At 48.0% G+C, this 18,799-nt stretch overlaps 6 protein-coding genes across 6 annotated transcripts; 1 reads left to right on the top strand and 5 right to left on the bottom strand.

The window, feature by feature from the left end:
* Positions 1-5,712: 5,712 nt before the first annotated feature.
* On the bottom strand, positions 5,713-6,762 carry N7477_002887 (short chain dehydrogenase/reductase; the record flags this gene model as incomplete). Its single annotated transcript, XM_056964550.1, has 1 exon — positions 5,713-6,762. One exon carries the CDS (start codon positions 6,760-6,762, stop codon positions 5,713-5,715), a length of 1,050 nt encoding a protein of 349 aa, XP_056824503.1.
* Positions 6,763-8,002: 1,240 nt separating this feature from the next.
* Positions 8,003-9,759, bottom strand: N7477_002886 (uncharacterized protein; the record flags this gene model as incomplete). Its single annotated transcript, XM_056964549.1, has 7 exons — positions 8,003-8,209; positions 8,276-8,382; positions 8,432-8,677; positions 8,732-8,867; positions 8,923-9,018; positions 9,356-9,493; positions 9,544-9,759. The coding sequence occupies 7 exons, from the start codon at positions 9,757-9,759 to the stop codon at positions 8,003-8,005; spliced, it is 1,146 nt and encodes a 381-aa protein (XP_056824502.1).
* A 1,939-nt stretch (positions 9,760-11,698) lies between these two features.
* N7477_002885 (putative cyclin-dependent protein kinase complex component) lies at positions 11,699-13,223 on the bottom strand (the record flags this gene model as incomplete). The annotated part of the gene is made up of 3 exons (XM_056964548.1): positions 11,699-11,974; positions 12,028-12,254; positions 12,347-13,223. The coding sequence occupies 3 exons, from the start codon at positions 13,221-13,223 to the stop codon at positions 11,699-11,701; spliced, it is 1,380 nt and encodes a 459-aa protein (XP_056824501.1).
* A 1,262-nt stretch (positions 13,224-14,485) lies between these two features.
* Positions 14,486-15,423, bottom strand: pre3 (proteasome core particle subunit beta 1; the record flags this gene model as incomplete). Its single annotated transcript, XM_056964547.1, has 5 exons — positions 14,486-14,810; positions 14,861-15,136; positions 15,198-15,212; positions 15,280-15,325; positions 15,384-15,423. 5 exons carry the CDS (start codon positions 15,421-15,423, stop codon positions 14,486-14,488), a joined length of 702 nt encoding a protein of 233 aa, XP_056824500.1.
* Positions 15,424-15,748: 325 nt separating this feature from the next.
* N7477_002883 (alpha/beta hydrolase) lies at positions 15,749-16,847 on the top strand (the record flags this gene model as incomplete). The annotated part of the gene is made up of 4 exons (XM_056964546.1): positions 15,749-15,891; positions 15,950-16,462; positions 16,518-16,643; positions 16,694-16,847. The coding sequence occupies 4 exons, from the start codon at positions 15,749-15,751 to the stop codon at positions 16,845-16,847; spliced, it is 936 nt and encodes a 311-aa protein (XP_056824499.1).
* Positions 16,848-17,545: 698 nt separating this feature from the next.
* On the bottom strand, positions 17,546-18,645 carry N7477_002882 (ATP11 family protein; the record flags this gene model as incomplete). The annotated part of the gene is made up of 2 exons (XM_056964545.1): positions 17,546-18,410; positions 18,470-18,645. 2 exons carry the CDS (start codon positions 18,643-18,645, stop codon positions 17,546-17,548), a joined length of 1,041 nt encoding a protein of 346 aa, XP_056824498.1.
* Between the last annotated feature and the right edge of the window lie 154 nt (positions 18,646-18,799).

Below are 18,799 nucleotides of genomic sequence, written 5' to 3'. Positions count from 1 at the left end.
TCATGAGTTTACGTCTATTGTTCTTTTTTCATGCATACATATTCATTCTTTGAAAACAAATTATATGAACTGATATACTTCTTGTATTCAAAGCGTTGCATTCTACTGAGCTTTCTTCTGCGTTTAGCGCATAATAATAGTCCCATTAATAATATTGCCCGTTTCTTCAGAACCTTTCATATCATCGACGATATAGGGCGTACTTTATGTTGATATCCCAGCCAGGGATCTGGCCTCCCCGAGACCTAGCGCCATCGCGAGAGTAGACGGGACATGTGCGTCCTCGACCACTGTCCGGATATTGTCTTTTAGACTGTACAGGGACCAGCACTGCCTCTTTGTATGCCCCATTGATTCAAGTCTGTAACTGTACTGACAGAGATGAACCTGGGATCGTCGGCGCTGCTGAATTTGGCAATATCCGCATAGTTCAAACGAATACTTCGATTCCCATGACCGGACAAAAAAGCGGAGCGACTAGGGACAACCTATCACAAAACCAATGACTACAAAACGCCCCTTTGACACATCGAAGCCAAAGGTCTTGACGCGCGCCATCGGCATTTCAGTTGGAAGTCAATCTTTGGGCCAGATGATACCCGAGGAGTTCAGTGTATATGTAGTTTCGCGATGACGGCAAATCAGTGCACGAAGACAATGCTGACCGGGTTTATTAGTGAGGCTCGGACCGCGGTGGGGATTTGCTTACTATACTGCTGCGTTTTTAAGATCGGAGAGGCATCTGTTGTTGAGTTGATTACTTCTATCTGCCTATCTATAGGTATCATTGTCATGAGAAGAAAATTATTGACCGTTCTGAGGGTTTAAAGGAGACATTTATAACCTCGGCTTGGTGGGAGCCATGATGTGAGCACTATGATAAGTCGCTTGGTATGATATGCTCGTCTGTTCTTTGTTTGATCGGTGGCACTTGCTACAAGCTGTGTATATTTGAGGCAAGAATGTTATAATATCGTGACTCCTAAGCCAAAAGTCGAACAGGGCTCTTTGATTCAAGATAGATCACAATTTGGGGCTTTTTATCTGATTGGTGGTGTCTAAAGATGTGATCCATTGAAACACACAAAGAGAAGAGGGCAGGACAAAGTATAAGATAGAATTAGACGATGGTAGCCAGTATCCATTGCGTTTTATCTCAGAATATGTAGAGACATACGCTGAACGAGCAGAGTCCGTATAACCTTGACCCTCCCCGAGGTGCCCTGACCTAGGTTTAAGCCGAACCACCTGGCTTACATCCAAGCAGAGCCCTTCAATATCATTGAGAATGACCTTGAGCAAAGGAGGAAAGAGGTTTTTCTGCGACCCATTCTTGGGTTCCTCAGCACCCGGACTTTAAGATCACCATGATTTGATATGACTCATTGTGCCTCATGCTCTATATTTACCACGTTGGTCAATGAACCCGTATTAAAATTAATCAAGTAAAGCTCTCTATATTTAACCAATCCTCATATTGTTCTTGCAAACTTCTTCACTGTTGCAATTCCAAATGAGCGAAGATTCGAATCACGCTACGGCGCATCCGGTATCATTGAATGGGCCTTAGTGGATCGGCTTCTAAGTCTCTACCCCTAGGCTGGCACCTTCTCCAAAGTCACTTCAGTCACACACCGGCCAATGGATTTATCAAAGGCTTTCTGGGCCGGGAGGAATTCTCAGACGCCAGCATTGCAACTTGTCGTCGCAGGTGTTGACCTTCGTCACGGCGATGGGGCTGCATTGGAGAATTCTTTAAAACCGAAGTGGACATGGAGAGTGTCACTTGCATTTATAACCTGGGTAATTCTTACATTTAATATCTGTATACATTGGAGCTTACTATCAAGTTTTCATCTCGGTTGATGATGACATCGAGGAGGTCGCAACTAATCGTCAGATGTGTCAGAATCTCATCGATGCACACAGCCTACTTAGTCCCAAACTGAAGTTTGTAGTATTCCCCGGGGACACAAGAGTAAGTAAATGCGATAGAATTACCTTATGGCATACTCTAATGAGTCAGGGATACGGCATCTATGCCCGTGGTGGCACATTTACTCCTCCTTTGCACGAGGATATGGTGAACAAGCTTCCACCTCACTCCCAAGTTTGGGCTAACGCAGTTCTTCATTCAACGTATGAGGTAAACCTGCATAGTTGACCTGTCGTGTCGATTTTCTCTTGCAAATACATAGTGCTTTTTGGATCCAATCCTAGCACATACGACCATAGGGTGTGGAGAACAGGGCTTCCCGTCCGCTCAGCCGTACTTAAGCCACACGCCGGCAGGTTAGTAGTTGGGTGGGTGACCACCAGCGAATCCCTGCTGTTGTATGTTTTTGTTCTTTTATTCTTACAGTAGCGACCGCTATCGCCTTCCTTACTAAACAACATAGAGAGGGTCTTTTGAACCCTAATCACATGATACACCAAACTATATATGGTTAGTCCTGTATTTGAGATACGTTCTAGGCTTGAATCGTATGACTCGGAACAAATAAGAAACTTACTATTGTATATATACAGTACATGTCCTGTAACAGGTCGCAGACCCACCAAAAGATGCCCATCAAGTTTTCGTATGACAGTGTCTAGCAATATCCTCACTATGTCGCATGAAGGGACAGCTCTATATGGTAGTTCAAATTCTTCCACTCGTTGTTTCAGATTATACAGGACTTGAATTATCGTTAAACTTCTTAAAATAATATGGAAACTGCTAGGGACCCCTCTGGTTTTGCGATGCATTTTTGCCCTGACCTTAGAATTCCAGATCGTTCTAAAGATTCCGATCAGCTTGAAGCATTTTTCATCCTTACAGTACTTTCGTTATATATGCTTCTTTCTTTATCAAGTGTGAGCCATTTGTCGAGTTAAGTGTGGCGAAACGATTTATGAACAGACTAAAATGGCAAGGAGAGAAGATATATTGCCAGGCACTATTTTCTACCTATAATGTGTAGCATATCCAGCTACTCCAGAACTCCTTTAATCATTCAATGATCGGGACCTAGGGCCATCTCTTGGCCTACCAGCGCTCGCTGGTACATCTCCTCTGCCTCCTTCAACTTGCCCTGATTAGAGTAGAGAACCCCAAGGTTGTTCACAGACTCCACCACCCTGGGAACCACCATCCCTAGTACCTCAACTTCCTCCACTCGGCGCAGTGCAAACGTTCAGGTATCAATTAAAAAATCTTTAGAGTAGATCTGCTTCATCAGTGTTTAGTAGTATCCGCAACCGCTTTTGCCTCTTTTCTCTCACTCTTTTCTTTCTCGCCGTTCCGCCTTTCTTGCACTAGTACAGAATGGGAAGCGTCCCCACCTACACAGTCACCTGATGTACCCCTGATGAGTGAATTCCAAAACACCGTAAACACCATTATAATAAAGACCCTTAACTATAAATTACTAGGCCTTAGGGGGGCCAATTTGAGGTAAGTGTTTGTCGCTGTATTGTTTAATTTGGGTTTTAAAACTCCTAGCTTTGATTTATATGGCCGTTTGTAATATCTATGTTTCCCCTAGTATCCCAGTTACACTATATATAATTCAATATTCTATAAATAGTTCCAGTATTGCGCTAGTACAGTCTCGATGGGCCAAAAAGTATCTATTAAATAGTGGTCACCAGTGGTCTTTCTTCTTTTGATCCGTTATAACCATTCTAATCTCTTTAAGAGACTTAGGACTCTCGAACAACCGGACGGGATATCCTTCAATACTCAAGATCCTCTATGGCTCAGACTTATTTGACTGGCTCTTGCCTCTGCAAGAACATCATATATCGTGTTATTTTGCCTACCCCTGAGTCATATCCCGATGTACCGTTTAAATCCATTTCCCCTTTGCAGATAAACGTCTCCCACTAACAAGATTGATAGCTGATCATCTGCCACTGTACAAACTGCAAACGCTATACCGGCGCAGGCTTTTCCACCAATATCATCGTGCCATCCTCTGCTTTTCAATATATCAAGGGCTCCCCTAAGTTATATTTGGATAGCGATAATAAAGGCGGGAAGGTGCTACGCGAGTTTTGTCCCGATTGCGGCACACCATTTACCTCACAATCAAAAAATGACATGCGGGTCATCGCCGTGAAGTCGGGCACACTCGATGAACAGCACCGAATAAAATGCACAAAATTAGCAGCAGAGATATATCATCATCGAAAGGACGTGTGGGTGGCCAGTATAGGTACTGAGGATGTTCAGAGGATCGATGGTAGCACGGGAGGATAGAGGAAGAAAGCAAGAGATTAGACCGGGCAGGAGGAAATATTGACTCAAATCAGATTCTTGACCACTATATATGCGCGGGAAGCCCTTTGATTTAGATTGTTTTAAGCTTTGGTATAGAAAATACGACATCACTGCTAAAAATTCTATACTACAACATGACGAATCTAGAAGTGCTTTCCGTAATTTGCCTTGACTCATAAGTGGTAACACTGACAATTTGTTGGGGGGCGGAGATAACTCTCATTCTATATGTACTAGTGTGTGAGGAGGTAAAGGGCCAGGTAAGAAGATATGAATGGGATATGAAATTGATATAACGGTAGTCTTCTCACTGCCCGGCAGTATCCTGCCGGTTCCTCCCGGACCCTATGTAGCGAGAACATAAACGTTCTCTTTAGTTAACATGTAATCCTACTCGAATCACAATATTATGAATCGTCGTCCCATATACGACCCGTCTAGGGTTAATAAGCATCGTCGCTATAAATGGTACTGGTCATCGTTAAAGTGGGGGAGGGAAGCCTAAGAAGACTAAACTAGAAGCGATTAGCAAACATCTCTGGCGTCCAATAAAATCCAAAAGGATGGCATGATGACAGCGGCGGGGATTACAAATAAGCCTTACTGTCGATCGAGCCTCACACAGCAACCTCATCCCGGGCAGACACACAGAAAAGCACTAGGTGCTCTGTAGTAATGAAACCGCAAGATACAAAGAGGGACTGGTGGCAGCTTGCCTATTCAACGACTACTCTATTTGCATGGTTTGCATGGAATCTTCCAGCCTAGAAAGTCGGGAGTAAATAACTGTATATTTCATACTTGTAATTTAGTATTAGGGTATACATTACTTGGTTAGCCACAAAACGGGTTAATTACATGCTATCCATGTCTGAATTAGCTGATCACATGATTAGGGTTTGAAACAGCTTCTCTATGTATTCGACATGGAAGGCGAAAGCGGTCGACACTGTACCAAGATTTGTAGATAATGCTTTTTGAACATAACCCTAGCACATACGACCATAGGGTGTGGAGAACAGGGCTTCCCGTCCGCTCAGCCGTACTTAAGCCACACGCCGGCAGGTTAGTAGTTGGGTGGGTGACCACCAGCGAATCCCTGCTGTTGTATGTTTTTGTTCTCTTTTTCTTACCAAGATTCGTCGACGAAGTTTCCCTTGCCGCCCTATTCTACACCCCATTCAGGGCATCCACGTATATATATTCACCTAGTGCCCTGAACACCACTTTTAGCACCTAATATCCTGCACGTGCCTGAAGCGCTGACGTAGCCTACCGCGAGTAGCGCTGACTATATCTCCTAGACAGATGTTATGCTTTAGGCTAGGCACGCTGCTACTAATGCCAACCATGAGATCAATCCTATTCAAACCCCCAAAGTACATTGCAAGTACATTGCGCTGTAGCCAAAAACACAGTAAGGTCACGTTGAAATGCTCAAGAGCTCATCTTGAAGTCCACCATTGGCGAACTGGCCAAGTCAATGCAGCAGCCATACCAGACACCCAACCCGCCCATCCTTTGGCCTTCACAGCAGCATTAACAACCGTAAGCATGCGTTGAGTGAAGATATCTGCTGGGTCCGAGTCATGTAGATAGCACTCCCAGACAGCTCCTTCTTTATCGTTTCCATCATGGAGAGCCTCCAATTCTCCCGTCGAAGGGTCAAGTTTCAGTTTGGGTCCCGTAACCAGCGAGCGACCAATACACGCTGTATCTGCAACCAAATATGACGCCGCATCGATAACATCCTCACTTTGCCCGAGTGGCACTCCCGCCAATAGTACCCGAACAGGCGTTTGCATGAATGTGGAATCAGTATAGTATGGGCAGATAATATTGACTCGAACACCAGCGCTGACGGGAGCTGTCACGCGTAGACTCCGGAACAAGCCAAGCACCGCATGTTTTGAAACGGTATACGGCGCCTGCGTGATCAGCGGGTGTAAACTAGCAACGGAACCCATGAGCAGGATATGTCTGTCTCGGCCCGACTCCGAGGCAACCGATTCCTGTTCGCACGGCTTCGAGCCCGGATTCTTCGGTAGAAAGAACAACGCCAGGTGCACCGTATACAGGACGCCGGTGAGGTTGACATCTAAAGTCTTGAAATTCGGGGCCGGCGGGCTGGGATCGTTCAGAAAGTCGACGTGTGGGTTTTCGAAGGCTCGAGATTCCTCGCTATCGTTGATACCAGCATTTGCAACGACGGTATCGATTCCACCATGTGGACTCAATCTCAGAGATTCTCGAAAGAAATTGACCTGAGATGTCCAAGATGTGACGTCTAGCTGGATGAAATGAACATTTTCGTTTTGCGTGTCCTGGCGGATTCGCGCCGCGACTTCTTCGCCGGCTGGATTGATGTCGCCGAGTATCACGTTTGCTCCGGCAGCTGCCCAGCGAGCACTGAATCCAGCCCCAAAGCCCGAGGCGCCGCCGGTGATAAGTATGGTTTTGCCTTTAATGCGAGCTGAATCATAGCTCAGATCCATTTTGATTTGGCTTGTGTGGAAAAAGAAGAACTGAATTCGGTGCACAGCTCATGGGCTGAAAGGTGGGTGGGGGGGCCTGCGGACACAGCGCGGCATATTTGTAGTATTTTTAGCCGACTCTCAGCTACTACACACAAAAGGGATTGCAGGCGTCTGGACGAACATCACAAGGCCGGAAGAACACCAGCATTGAGCGCATTTAGAATGCCAATGTATTCGTATTTCGGATAGCATGTAATTATTGCGATTCAGACTTACCGTTCCAAGGACTTGGCATAGAATTTGAGGGATAGTCACATGATTTAGTCACTTTTTCCATAATGGAGCATAACTCAACAATAAATCTACAAAATTAAAGGCAATATGCACGTTTAAAATAGATCAACTTAAGCTAACTCAATACTATATATCACCTGTAAACCCGTCTACACATCTGGAATACCCGTGTGCTACCTAACTCCTCTCGCTGCTCCTTAACAAGCCCTCTCATCACTTAGTATGCCTTGTTACTGAATTGGAAGTTGATAACAATTTTTTTAAACTGAGTTTGTATATCATGTGGCTCTTCCTTTAATTCTATGGAAACACGGTAACCTTGTCTGAACTGCCATCTAATGACAATTTCAAGGCTTTACCGGATATTGACTTATGGTAGTGTCATTCTGGACCTATAGTGTCCCGCTCGAAACCTCCTAGAAATTCATTAAATCCACCAAGAATTAAAACCATTTTCACAACTTAGACCTTAGGCCAAATTAGGAACACACAGGCCAAATATGGGCGGGCAGGCAGGTGCTAGGTCTACATGGGTCAATAGATCGTGCATGTTGAGCCTTTGGTATTACAGATTTCTTGGCCCCCAAACTACTCGCTTGGATTACCATATCTTTTTTTCTGTCTAAGGCGCTCTACAGTTAATACCTTGATGGATTTCGCATGCAAATATTCAGGTGGGCGAATATCTGCCCGGATTGCCATGCTGAGGAATGAATAGAGCGAGCCGCTCACGCCCGATCCGTGGGCGCTGGGTGACCACCACCTTAGACATACAATAGCATGTCTTTTATTTTCTTCTCCTTGTTATTGCGAAGGACGCGAATTTTGGAAGAAAAAGAGATTCAAAGAGGCATCCTGTTATGAAGTAAGTATTTGAAGTTTTATTATTTTCATGTTTGTATTGAACTAGTTAGCAAGATAGGAATTCCCTTTGCACGGCGACGCAACCCCGATATAGCCGCCCTCAATAGCCCAAGGTCTTGTTAATATCGCTCTTAATTTTGATTGACTTTTCGCTCTTTCCATTGAGTTTAATAGGACTCAAGCCCATGGCCATTTTGCCGGCTTCAGTCTGCACGTCTTTAACAGAAGCTCTATCCGAAAACTGACTCTCACCAAGACCACCCGGGAAGTCTGGTGGAGGAATACCCTTCATGAAAGCATCACGTTGCTGTGCAACGTATTGATACGTGAGGTTAGTGGAAAGCCCGCGTACTAGTATTTCGAATCAACTTACCGCATTGTTGGGGTCCAGAGGAACGGATGGAATGTAAAACACACAAGCATCGTTGTCTCCTGTGTTAACCGCCTCGGTGCCGTGGATAGTATCAGCGCTCCAGAACACTGTCAAACATTAGCTACGTCCATTTTGCAAATCAAGATGTCGATTTACCGGTGTCGCCTGACTCAACAGTAGGGTACGGGATCATGGTCTCGCAGAGTCTTAGATGGGGGCGGTGGTCGGGAGTATGCTCCTGTGCAGTTCCCGGTTTGGCACCGTGCAGATAGACATCACCTTCCCCATCATCGAGGGAAAACTTCCATCCATCCAGAGAGCCCTTTCGAATGGGCTTGAAGAAGGGTCGAAGCATCCAGTAAGCAGTGGTTGGCTGTAAGATAGGGTGAACCACAAGAGTACCTGATATGATTAGCGATCAACGTTGAATGAGGTGTATGTTCATGTGCAACTCACCTTGCTGGGGTCCGTGACGAGACAGCCCGAGCCAGCTTGGGAAGGTTCTGAAGACTGAGCAGCCTCTTGGTCCTTCATGTATATTCATATTGGCATCCAGGCGGCCAGTCAAATCCCAGGGGTCGTACTCCTGCCACTGCTACAACATGAGCATGCTGAACTGACAAGTACCACAGCACACACTAACTTACCTTTCCTTGGAAGATCTTGCGGTATACGTGGTTGTATGAGCGATCCTCCCATCGCCCAATTCCTCCACCATCGACGTGAGGGGGAGCCCGAAGTGTCTATCGCCGGGTGGGCGGATTTGGAGACGATCACAATAGGTCAGCGGAACCGAGAGATCAACTGTATGATTTTAGTCAAGTCCATGAAGTTTCATCATAGAGGTTTTCATCACTTTTTTGGTCTTCGTCAGCAGAATAGAGTTGGTTTATCCATGATTGTGTGGCGAGCATGTTGGGGTGCGATCGTGCCTTCACCTGAGAAGGGCTTCAGTACGATTCGTAAATCACCTGATTAGGGTCAATACAAGCTCGAACATGGATTAATATTAACCATTACCTTCTTTTTTGCCTCAGAAGGGAAGCCTTTGAAGAAATGTGCGTCGAATTATTGACGAACATCAGAGAGAAGCCCTGTAGCGACATCTTTCGGCATAACCCCTCTAATGACGGCGACACCCGTGCGCCGGATGGCTTCAATGTTCGCTGGCGAAACACTACCAGCTTTAAGATCGGCAAACTTCAGTTGGGGAATAATCTGCCGTTGGTCGGTATGTGACTCGATTAGAAGGACGCGATGAAACATACCGACTCTCGCTTGGTAGCGACCTCCTCAGTTCGTACTTTCAAAGTTTCAACTAGATCATCCCACAACTTCTGGATTTCCTCTTCTAAACCAGTTGTCAAGTGACGCTTCAAGTCCCGGAACCGGTCCGGCAATGGTGCGCTCTTCTTGCCAGAAAAGGTGGAAAATACCGAGGAAATATAGCCCTCTTGCTTGTCTTTGCGAGTGGGCGGCGACATTTCAGTTGCTAGAAGTCGCTTGGGAGCTCCGCACACTTGCCTGCCCGAAAGCTAGGGCATTTGAGACATTTGGATGAAATAAGTCTGTTCATGATGAGACTGCAATGTTGCGTTGAGAGGAAGAGATTCGCACAAATTGCAAGAGGATTAATCTTACATCGCTCTGAAAACTCCTTGGATCTACCGTGGACTTATATAGTCGTCTAGACTGAGATTACGGCGAGACCCCTGATTTAGCTACTACTGACATCAGTAATGGTGTAGATTCGATCTGATCGTGTAGTTCCTTTGCCGCCGAGGATCGGTTCCGTAACCTTATTTGGTAAAGCTCCCGACAGCGGACGACAGCGAGTGAGCCCAGTAAAGCAGATGGCCGTGCTAGTAGCAGAGACCCGCCTCACTAAGCTTCCAAGGTGGGTGATCGAAATCAGTGCTATCGTCGTGTCTGCATGTCTACGATACTCTTGTCCCGATGATTGCTGCAACTGGCACCGCTTCCCCGCTAGCAGCGGCACAGGTCGCATTGGGAAATTTAACCGTCGGTCCAGCTCTAGGACAGAGAGCTGGATTTCTAGATCAAAGGCAAGTATGCTCCCTGATTGATCCTTGGAGCCACCAGGCCTCTAATCGACTTTATCAAGTGGGACCCAGACCGAATCTATAAGAGAGAGATACAATCCTCCTTTTAGGCTAGCTTTCCTTGCCGGGTCATATTTTTAGCAACAACAGAAGTTGAATGTCGATTACACAACATGGCAAGCTATAATAAAAGCTGAAATTCGCATTAACACTACTCAGAGACTTCTCCGGAATTTACTTTCTGCTACTCTCAGTATCTACACCTCAGTTTGCCCCGTTTGACAGTCTATGATGTCAGTATATATAGTCCGAACTATCAAAAGCTGTCAAGATCGATCTCAAAAGGATGGACTGTAGAAGAGCATACAAGATGTGTACAGTCTCGGTCCCTGATAAGAGCCAATGTATATTTGTTCAAACTTTGACCTACCTAGCTTCCTCACAGTCATATAGGAGAATTTGAGCTATGACAGGATACAGTAATGACATCATACCTGGAAGTTGATCAAATTTGCATTCTACGTTGCGACAAGATAATAGCATCATAATCATCAGAGCTTTTAATTACCAAGCTGTACCGTTGTGAGGCGACAAGGCGCAACTCACCCAAGGAGATGGAAACATTCACTAATCGGATCTGAGGCCTCCGAATTTTTCCTTTTTTCCTCAGTACAAGCGCTCCATTTTTTGTCGAGCTCGATAGGCGTCAGTTCCGAGACGTCGATGCTGCAGTCTACCCAGTCCATTTAACAACACATGAAGCTAGTTTCACCACCTCTCCCTTCCACTGTGAAATCTAAAACAATTACATCAAATTACGACTGAAGATACTGCAGACGGAAAGAGTAGAATTGAAGATTGCTCACTCATCCTTGAGAACCCAGAACCCAGACATCGCAAATGCAACAAGACACGCCCTCAACTCCGAACCATGTCGAACAGAAGACTAACATAAAGAACATCAAGGTAATAAAAACAAACGGACAATCCGGTAAAAACGGCTCACTAGATGTGTAATATATGAAAATTTAGTAAGTTCAAAAGTTGCAGACGGGGGAATAGCAGTAAGAGTAACCCGAAAGCTCCACAAACAGACAACGAGAGAGGAAAAATCTATACAGTCATGACGTGTAAATGCGCTAGGCAAATTGCAGACCCGGAAGTGAGAATTGAGTATGGGAAGACAAATAAAGAAAACCGGTCCCGATGAGGATCAGGAGCGAAAAGGGATACCCCTGGAAGATAGGACAACCGGTGTAAAGTGAACGCTCAGCGTTGAGGCACAGACAATTGCGCGAATATAAGCGAGATGGTATAGTCTGGCGGTCTGGGCTTGCCTTGAAGCGAAAGAAATGGTGACTTAAGGCGGTGTTGGCGTCTGTCCAAGCCCGTGATCGCGGCGCTTCTCGTGAGACCGCATGTACATGTCATCCGATTGGGAATCCGGTATGGACTGTGGGATAGCTCGGGGCGCGGCCATCTGTTGTTGTTGAGCGACGACCTCTCGAGCGTAGAACTCTACGAGCATAGTGCCATAGGACTCGAGCTCCTCAACCGGGATGGCAAGTCGGAAATCGTTGAGTAATAGGAACTGCAGTTCCAAATGATTAAGTTCCACAAGCGGAAGGCCTCCAACCTGTATACTGGATTAGAGACGGGGATGCGTCCTGACAAGTGAAGAAAGCATACCTTTGCGTAGCGTGAATTGGTATAAAAGACATCGGAGAAGAATTTACTCGCACAAGTCACGCCCGCGATGACCAGTCGGTGGATATTAAAGCTATCGACGACGAAAAAGTGAGAGAGGCTCTCGTCCTCGGCCTGGGGATATAGAGCGGGAGAGACGGATGCGTTCGGGCCCTTGGGGTCTGAAGCTGTCATGCCTGTCGAGGAGGGGGTGTGACCATCGAGGTATCCTGCACGTGTCGGCCTGCCGGGGAGTGATATGAATCTGAATCGGTAGATGGGGTCGGTTCATATCTTTGCTGTACATGGTCGGTTTGCCCACTGTTGACCAGTTCAGTCATGCGGTCGAAATAGACCAGCAAGCTGAGGAATACCTCGTAGGTAGTCGGGCAGTACTTATGTATGCGAGTGAGGTAACTGAGAATGGTGATGCTGGGGACGTTCTTGCCATGGAAGGCAAGAACGCTGGTTGCTTGGGGAGTTAGATTGGAGGCGCCGTCGGGGGGAGGGATGTGGCGATGAACGTGTTCGTGATGGGTGTCGTTGGTGGTAGTGATCTTGGTGAGGAGCCCGGCAACCATTTCAATGATCTCGGTGACGGGCATGGAGCTGATCTCGAAGTGGCGCGGTTGAGTGCCATGGCCCGGGTTCTGAGATCTGGCCAGGAATTCTTCGCTGGCTAGACTCTGGATGTGCGACAAGCTCTGGACACGAATTCGGCTTGGTGAGTTGGCTTCTGAATTTCCAAGAGACTGCATCGATCGGAATGTCGGTTGCAATCGTGGCGACTCGGGTGAGGACTGGGTAAACGGGTGGGACTCGGAGGTCATGGAGTCGGCGGCATGGCCACTCGAGTATGGCGTGGCGGTGTTAGAATATGATGGATGATCGCGAGCAAGCCCATAGTTTGAGTGGGAGGTCATCGAAGGCGGGGGATGGGACGGATGGTCGGAGGGGGCCCGAGTGGAAGGAGTGTGTGAGTTGATGTAGGCGGGGACATCCAGATGCGCAGGAAGCCGAGCAGAGCCTACGGTGGTTGGCGGGGCGGTGGAAGTGGGGGTCGAGTTGGAGGATGTTGATCTAGAGCGTCCCTCTAGTTGAGACGCGCGGGTGTATTCGGTGTATTCAGGGTAGTCGTTGCGCGTACTCAACATCTTGTCGATCTGTTCCGGCACGTGGTTGAGAATGACGGAGCCCATATCAAGGTGATGCCGGGTCTCTAAATTGCGCAGGCCGGGTCAGCAAGGAACCCATTGAGCTTTGGAAACAGCTCTCACGATTGAGGGGCAACATCCGAATGGAGAGAGAGAGGCAAGAGAACCGAGAAAGAGAGGGGGGGGGTTTTTACATTCGATGACGATTGGCCTGGACAAGGCGATTTCAAGGACCAGAGCGCGAATCAAGTTCGACCCCGGCAGAGAAGGGGAGGGGGTTCGATCACCAGAAAGCGCCGATCCGAGCCATTGCTGAAGGGAAAACAGGATAGCTTTTTTGGGCCGTGAGCTTAGGAAGAGAGATGTTAAGTGGAAGTGGCAGGAAACGGTTCCACGGTGAGGTCAGTGGAGATGGATGGTCGAACCGGGAAGGTGAAACTGCCTCTGGTCTTCTTCTCCAAATAAAAAAAGGGGGATTTTCGTTTCAACTAAGATCTACTTTGCGATGGCCAGAATCACGGAAGGGAGAGAGAAGGAGAAAGAAAAGAAAAGTTTCTAGGAGAAATAATACAAGGAAATATATAGGTCCAGACCAACGTGGCAGTCATCCCAAGGCACATCTCAACTATCATATCTCACATCCTGGGAGCTATACAAGGGAATCTTGGAAGAGAATGTGGGACACATCGAGTTGACTCTTATCGGGGGCTTGGGGATATAAAAGACGGTGTAGCGTCTAAATACCGGGCGAATGACAGCCCGATGTGCGCGCCCGTGGTGCCATGGCCGCCCTTGATTCTCTACTAGACTTCACGGATGAATCCGCTGACGGGGAACCGGGGAAAAATGGGTATTGACTGCAATTGAATTTACCATTCTTTGGAGGTAGCCTATCTCGTCCAATGCTCACGCCATGCGGGTTATATAGGTTGATCCCTAGGTTCCCCCGTCCGTGGATGCTGCAGATGTGAGATGTAAAGATGCATCTCCTATTCATCCACTATGGGGCCACCACCCATGATGTAATTGACTAGGGAATTCCCAGAACCTTGGGATATATTCTACGTCTTACGGTCAGGGATCTTATTCGAGGTCTATGAGATGGGCCCCCAGTTTCTCCTAATGGCATGATTCACGAGATTCCCGATAGCCGTTGCTACCCAAGCCTTGGGAGTGCCCGAGATTCACGACTTGTGCATATGACAGGATGCATTCCCGCCTGGGGTGCATGACCTGCACTGGGTCGAGGTTCATGATACCATGCCAATGTTTCGAGACTCGAAAAGATGCTATTCGTACATCACTCATTAATTTGTCACGCCGGGCCCGGTGTAGTTGGTGTCCGGTAGGTACAGGTGCCGCACGGCGCCCTTCTTGGTCAAGACCACCATACGAATCACGCCTCCAGAGCTACCATCCCACTTGATCGCCTCCTGCAACGAGTTCCGCACGAAATCGATGCCCTCCTCCTCCGTCATCTGCTCTTTCCAGTGTGCGTCGGTATAACCGTAGATGTAGGTCGAGCCAGAGCCGCCGATCGCGAATGATTGCTTGTGTAGGGAGCCGCCCAGCGGTATCGAGTACACTTGGCCGCCGTGCTTGGGATCGTATCCGGCAATAATGATGCCCGCGCTGTAATCAGTCAGCATGGAGTCATCTCGACGTGCAGAGTAAGAGCTAACCTAAGCGCATCCTTGTTCTCATAGCACAATTCCTGGAAGAGCGAAGCGGCCACCTGCGTGCTGGGAGCCTCGTTGTTGACAACGCCGTACATGTTGAGATGGTAGGAGACAATGTCTGCCACGGCCTGGGTGTCCGCGGCCGAACCAGAGCGGCAGCACCAGATGGTGTCGTGCACCTGTGTCAATTTATCGGTGACTCGATTGGCAATATAAGCGCCAGTGGTTGTGCGGCTGTCGGCGCCCAAAATAACGCCGTCCTTGAAGTTGATTGCCATGCTGCGGACTGGTTAGAAGCTGCAGTCGAAAGAAGAGGAATGTCGAGCTCCAGTTCACTCACATGGAGGTTCCAAGGCTAAAAACGTAGCGGGTCAGCATTTGGCTCAAGATACAAACGGAATCATTCTCCGGAAGAGACTTACTTGACCTCTCCACTCTTCAGATGCTGCATATCGACGTGGATGCCATCTACACGATGGATGTTAGCTCCTCTACCCACGAGACGATGACGATAGCTCGAGCTCACCTTCACCCAGCATTCCCGTAACGCCGTGGCTGGAAACCATTGTGTAATTCGAGTGCAATAATGTCAATAATGAGGAAATAGAATGGTCCAAGGAATAAAGGGGGAGGTGAAGTGCAAGGAGATGGATGTGATCAAGTAGCTGTAAGGAAGGCAGAAGCTCAACGCGTCCAGCTCGGGCGGTGAGCGGTGACCCAGCGTTTGATAGGGCGCATCGCCCTATCGCCAACTCCGAGTCTCCTGAAACGAGCATCTCGCTCCTTGGGTTTATCAATTCCTTTGAGCCTGGTGCAACGATTCAAGTACTGACTTGTTTCAAACCCACCATTCTTTCAACCACATCACACTCGTTTCCGAACCTGGTCGCCATGTCCGATTCACCTCATCCACCCCCAGCCTGGAGCATCAGCAACATGGCCAATAGCGCCATGACATTCCTACGGCTTCCCGTACTGGCATCATCCGGTCTCAGCCGTGGTCGCAAGCGGCCTTTTATATTTCAAGCAAAAGTGTGAAGCCTGTGGAACCATCCCTCCTCAAGACCTTTCCGTTATTGACACAGTATCTAGTGAATTGATATACCCCCGCAATGTCCCCGTCGATGCGCGAACTGAAGTCCCGAGCCCCCGTCAGTTCGGCATCACAGACTTTGAGGACCTTCAGATTCCGACGCCAGATGGCGAGACACTACACGCCTTCTTCTTACGGCAACCGAAGACTCGCTTTCGTCGCGACATTACTGTCCTCATGTTTCATGGAAATGCCGGTAACATCGGTCACCGAGTTCCCATCGCCAAGGCGATCCAGGACACACTTCAGTGCAATGTTATCCTTTTAGAGTATCGGGGTTACGGTCTGTCGACCGGCACACCGGATGAGACAGGCCTGAAAATTGATGCTCAAACTGGTCTTGACTACATGCGCCAACGGCCCGAGCTCAGTGATACAAAGTTTGTAATCTATGGTCAAAGTCTGGGCGGTGCTGTGGCTATCAATCTGGTTGCCACAAACCAGGAGCAGGGCGACATTAGTGGATTGATCTTGGAGAATACTTTCTTGAGTATCCGCAAGCTGATCCCTAGGTGAGTTTGCTCGGCGGGTTTTGATGTTACAGAACCTGATCTAATATCATACCAGCGTATTCCCTCCTGCTAGATATCTTGCTCGCCTATGCCACCAATACTGGACGAGCGAAGATGTCATGCCTAAGATCACCAAGGTGCCGATTCTCTTCTTGAGTGGGCTCAAGGACGAGCTTGTGCCGTATGTAGCAGACCATTCATCTTCATTTGGCCAATACTAATAACGCACAGGCCATCAAACATGACCCAACTCTTCGCTGTTTGCCGGTCTGAGCGCAAAGTCTGGCGCACACTGCCCAACGGCGGCCACAACGACTCCGTAGCCGAACCAGGCTACTTTGACCACATTCACTCCTTCATTCGTGAGGAGGTCGAACACGAGTAACCTTATGATATAATAATGATCCCACTTTGGAAGCATTGGTCATTCCCCTAGCTTCGACTTTCTAGCATGGACCACATGCCATGATACCCGCCCACAGCGCAAGACCTTAGCTGTTTCTTTTGCTCATCATTTCTGGCTCGAAAGACTATCTGTATGGTCATTCGCTATCTGAAATCCCGGATCAGTTGTTTGAATCAGTAAGTTTCTGCCTGTGCAAAACCACTGGCGCCATGTTTCCCTTTCTCTCCAGGTCTATGTGATACAAGCGACTTTTAGTCCCGGAGTTTTGTGTTTTTTAATGTTTGAGGCTCCTTTTCCTCTTCTCGTGTGCATGAATGCTGATATCCATTTTTGCTAATGGGTTGTCCTTCTGGGGGGTTTTTTCTTCTTTTTCGGGGTCACGATTTCGTGTAGATATGAGAGAGGCATGTTGCTTTCCTCGATTCTTGTACCACTTGTCACACATATCGATTCTGCATTGCTTCAATGACGGGGAAAATATACGAAATTCAAGAGAAGACTCTGTTCGTAGGATGATTGTAATATTGTGAAAGTCTTTATTATACAAAGTCAGTTGTATAGCCCCAATCCAGCTCTAAGGTAATGCTGGACCAAGTCTCAGTCCACTTGTCAAATGGACACATATAGTACAGGTCATCAGGTATGAGCCCAATGTGATCTATCAAGCAAAGAAACCTCTAGTTGATGCGCTCAGCCTCCTCGAGGAGCTCATCAATCTTGAAGTTCTCTACATCACCGCGAGTGAACATCTTCACCAACTCGCTCTTCCGGCCACTAGCCTGGCCCTCGAAATCATAGAATCGCTGCACACAGCTGACCAACCACGTAGCCTCAGTAGTCGAGACGCCCCGGTCCGGAACAACCTGCCCATGCATAAGGACCAATCCTTTGTCATCCGCCAGATCAAGATGATGGGTAACGGTAGTATGCGGCTGAGCATACGAACCATGCATCTTGAACGCACCGAGGTGCGTGAAGATCACAGTCGATGTGTGTGTGTTGGCAGTCTCGCCCTTGGGCTTAGCAGACTCCTCCGCCGGCGGGTGGAAGGCCCACTGCAGGAAGTGAATATCCGCACCCGAGCCGAGCGGGTTGCCGTCGGCGTCGACTTCATCGGGACCGATGTCGTCGGTCTGCTGGCGCGGGAGGGGAAGGACGAATTGTGGGTTGTGACGCGCGGCGTGGGCAATGCGTTTGTAAACATCTAGAGGAATGGCGGCAGTGATGGAGGTGCCGTCGTTGGCGAAGCGGAGGCGCCACAAGGCCTCGATTTCTTTTGCTGGAAGCTCGCGGATCTTGTCGACATCTAGGTATGTGCTGAGCGGTTTAATGGGGGTTTCGCTGCTAGAAGCCTTGCGCGCGGCCTTGACAGTGGGGTCGGCCTTTGGCGGCGGAGGAGCTTGGAAAGAAGGCGATGTTCCGGTGATGGTTGATGAAGCAGTCTTGGGCTCTGGTGTTGCGACGGTGGATGCTTTGCGGCGTAAGTCTTGAATTTTCTCGGTGTAGGCCTCCTTCAAAGATTCGACGGAATCATGGCCCTCTCTGTAAGAGGTGTATTGTCAATTAAATCATACTGGATCTATCCGAAAAGGTACACTTACTGCCTGGCCTTCTCGTCGAGCTTCGCCCGATATTTGTCCAACACATACTTGGGATCGTGATGCGACGCAAGGTAGCGCACGTCGTGGACTTCCGCCCAACGACGCTGCTGGTTCCGTAGCAGGCGCGTCTGACCTCGAAAGACGGATTGAAATCCCTGGAGCCTGAAGGATGCCATGTTGATCAACAAGACTGTGGAATAGAGGAAGCTGGTTGACGATAAGAAGATCGGGAAAAACCCACTAATGTCATAACATGACATAAGCACATACACATGCTCCACTAGAGAGATGCAGTACAAAATTAAGGCATCCTTTGGACATGAAACATAT

The sequence above is a fragment of the Penicillium maclennaniae genome (assembly GCF_028827695.1).
Source record: "Penicillium maclennaniae strain IBT 15551 chromosome Unknown utg000003l:1.0-5670915.0:1.0-5674809.0, whole genome shotgun sequence".
In the NCBI taxonomy this organism is placed as follows: Eukaryota; Fungi; Ascomycota; class Eurotiomycetes; order Eurotiales; family Aspergillaceae; genus Penicillium; species Penicillium maclennaniae.
This window is presented reverse-complemented; position numbering and strand designations above follow the sequence as displayed.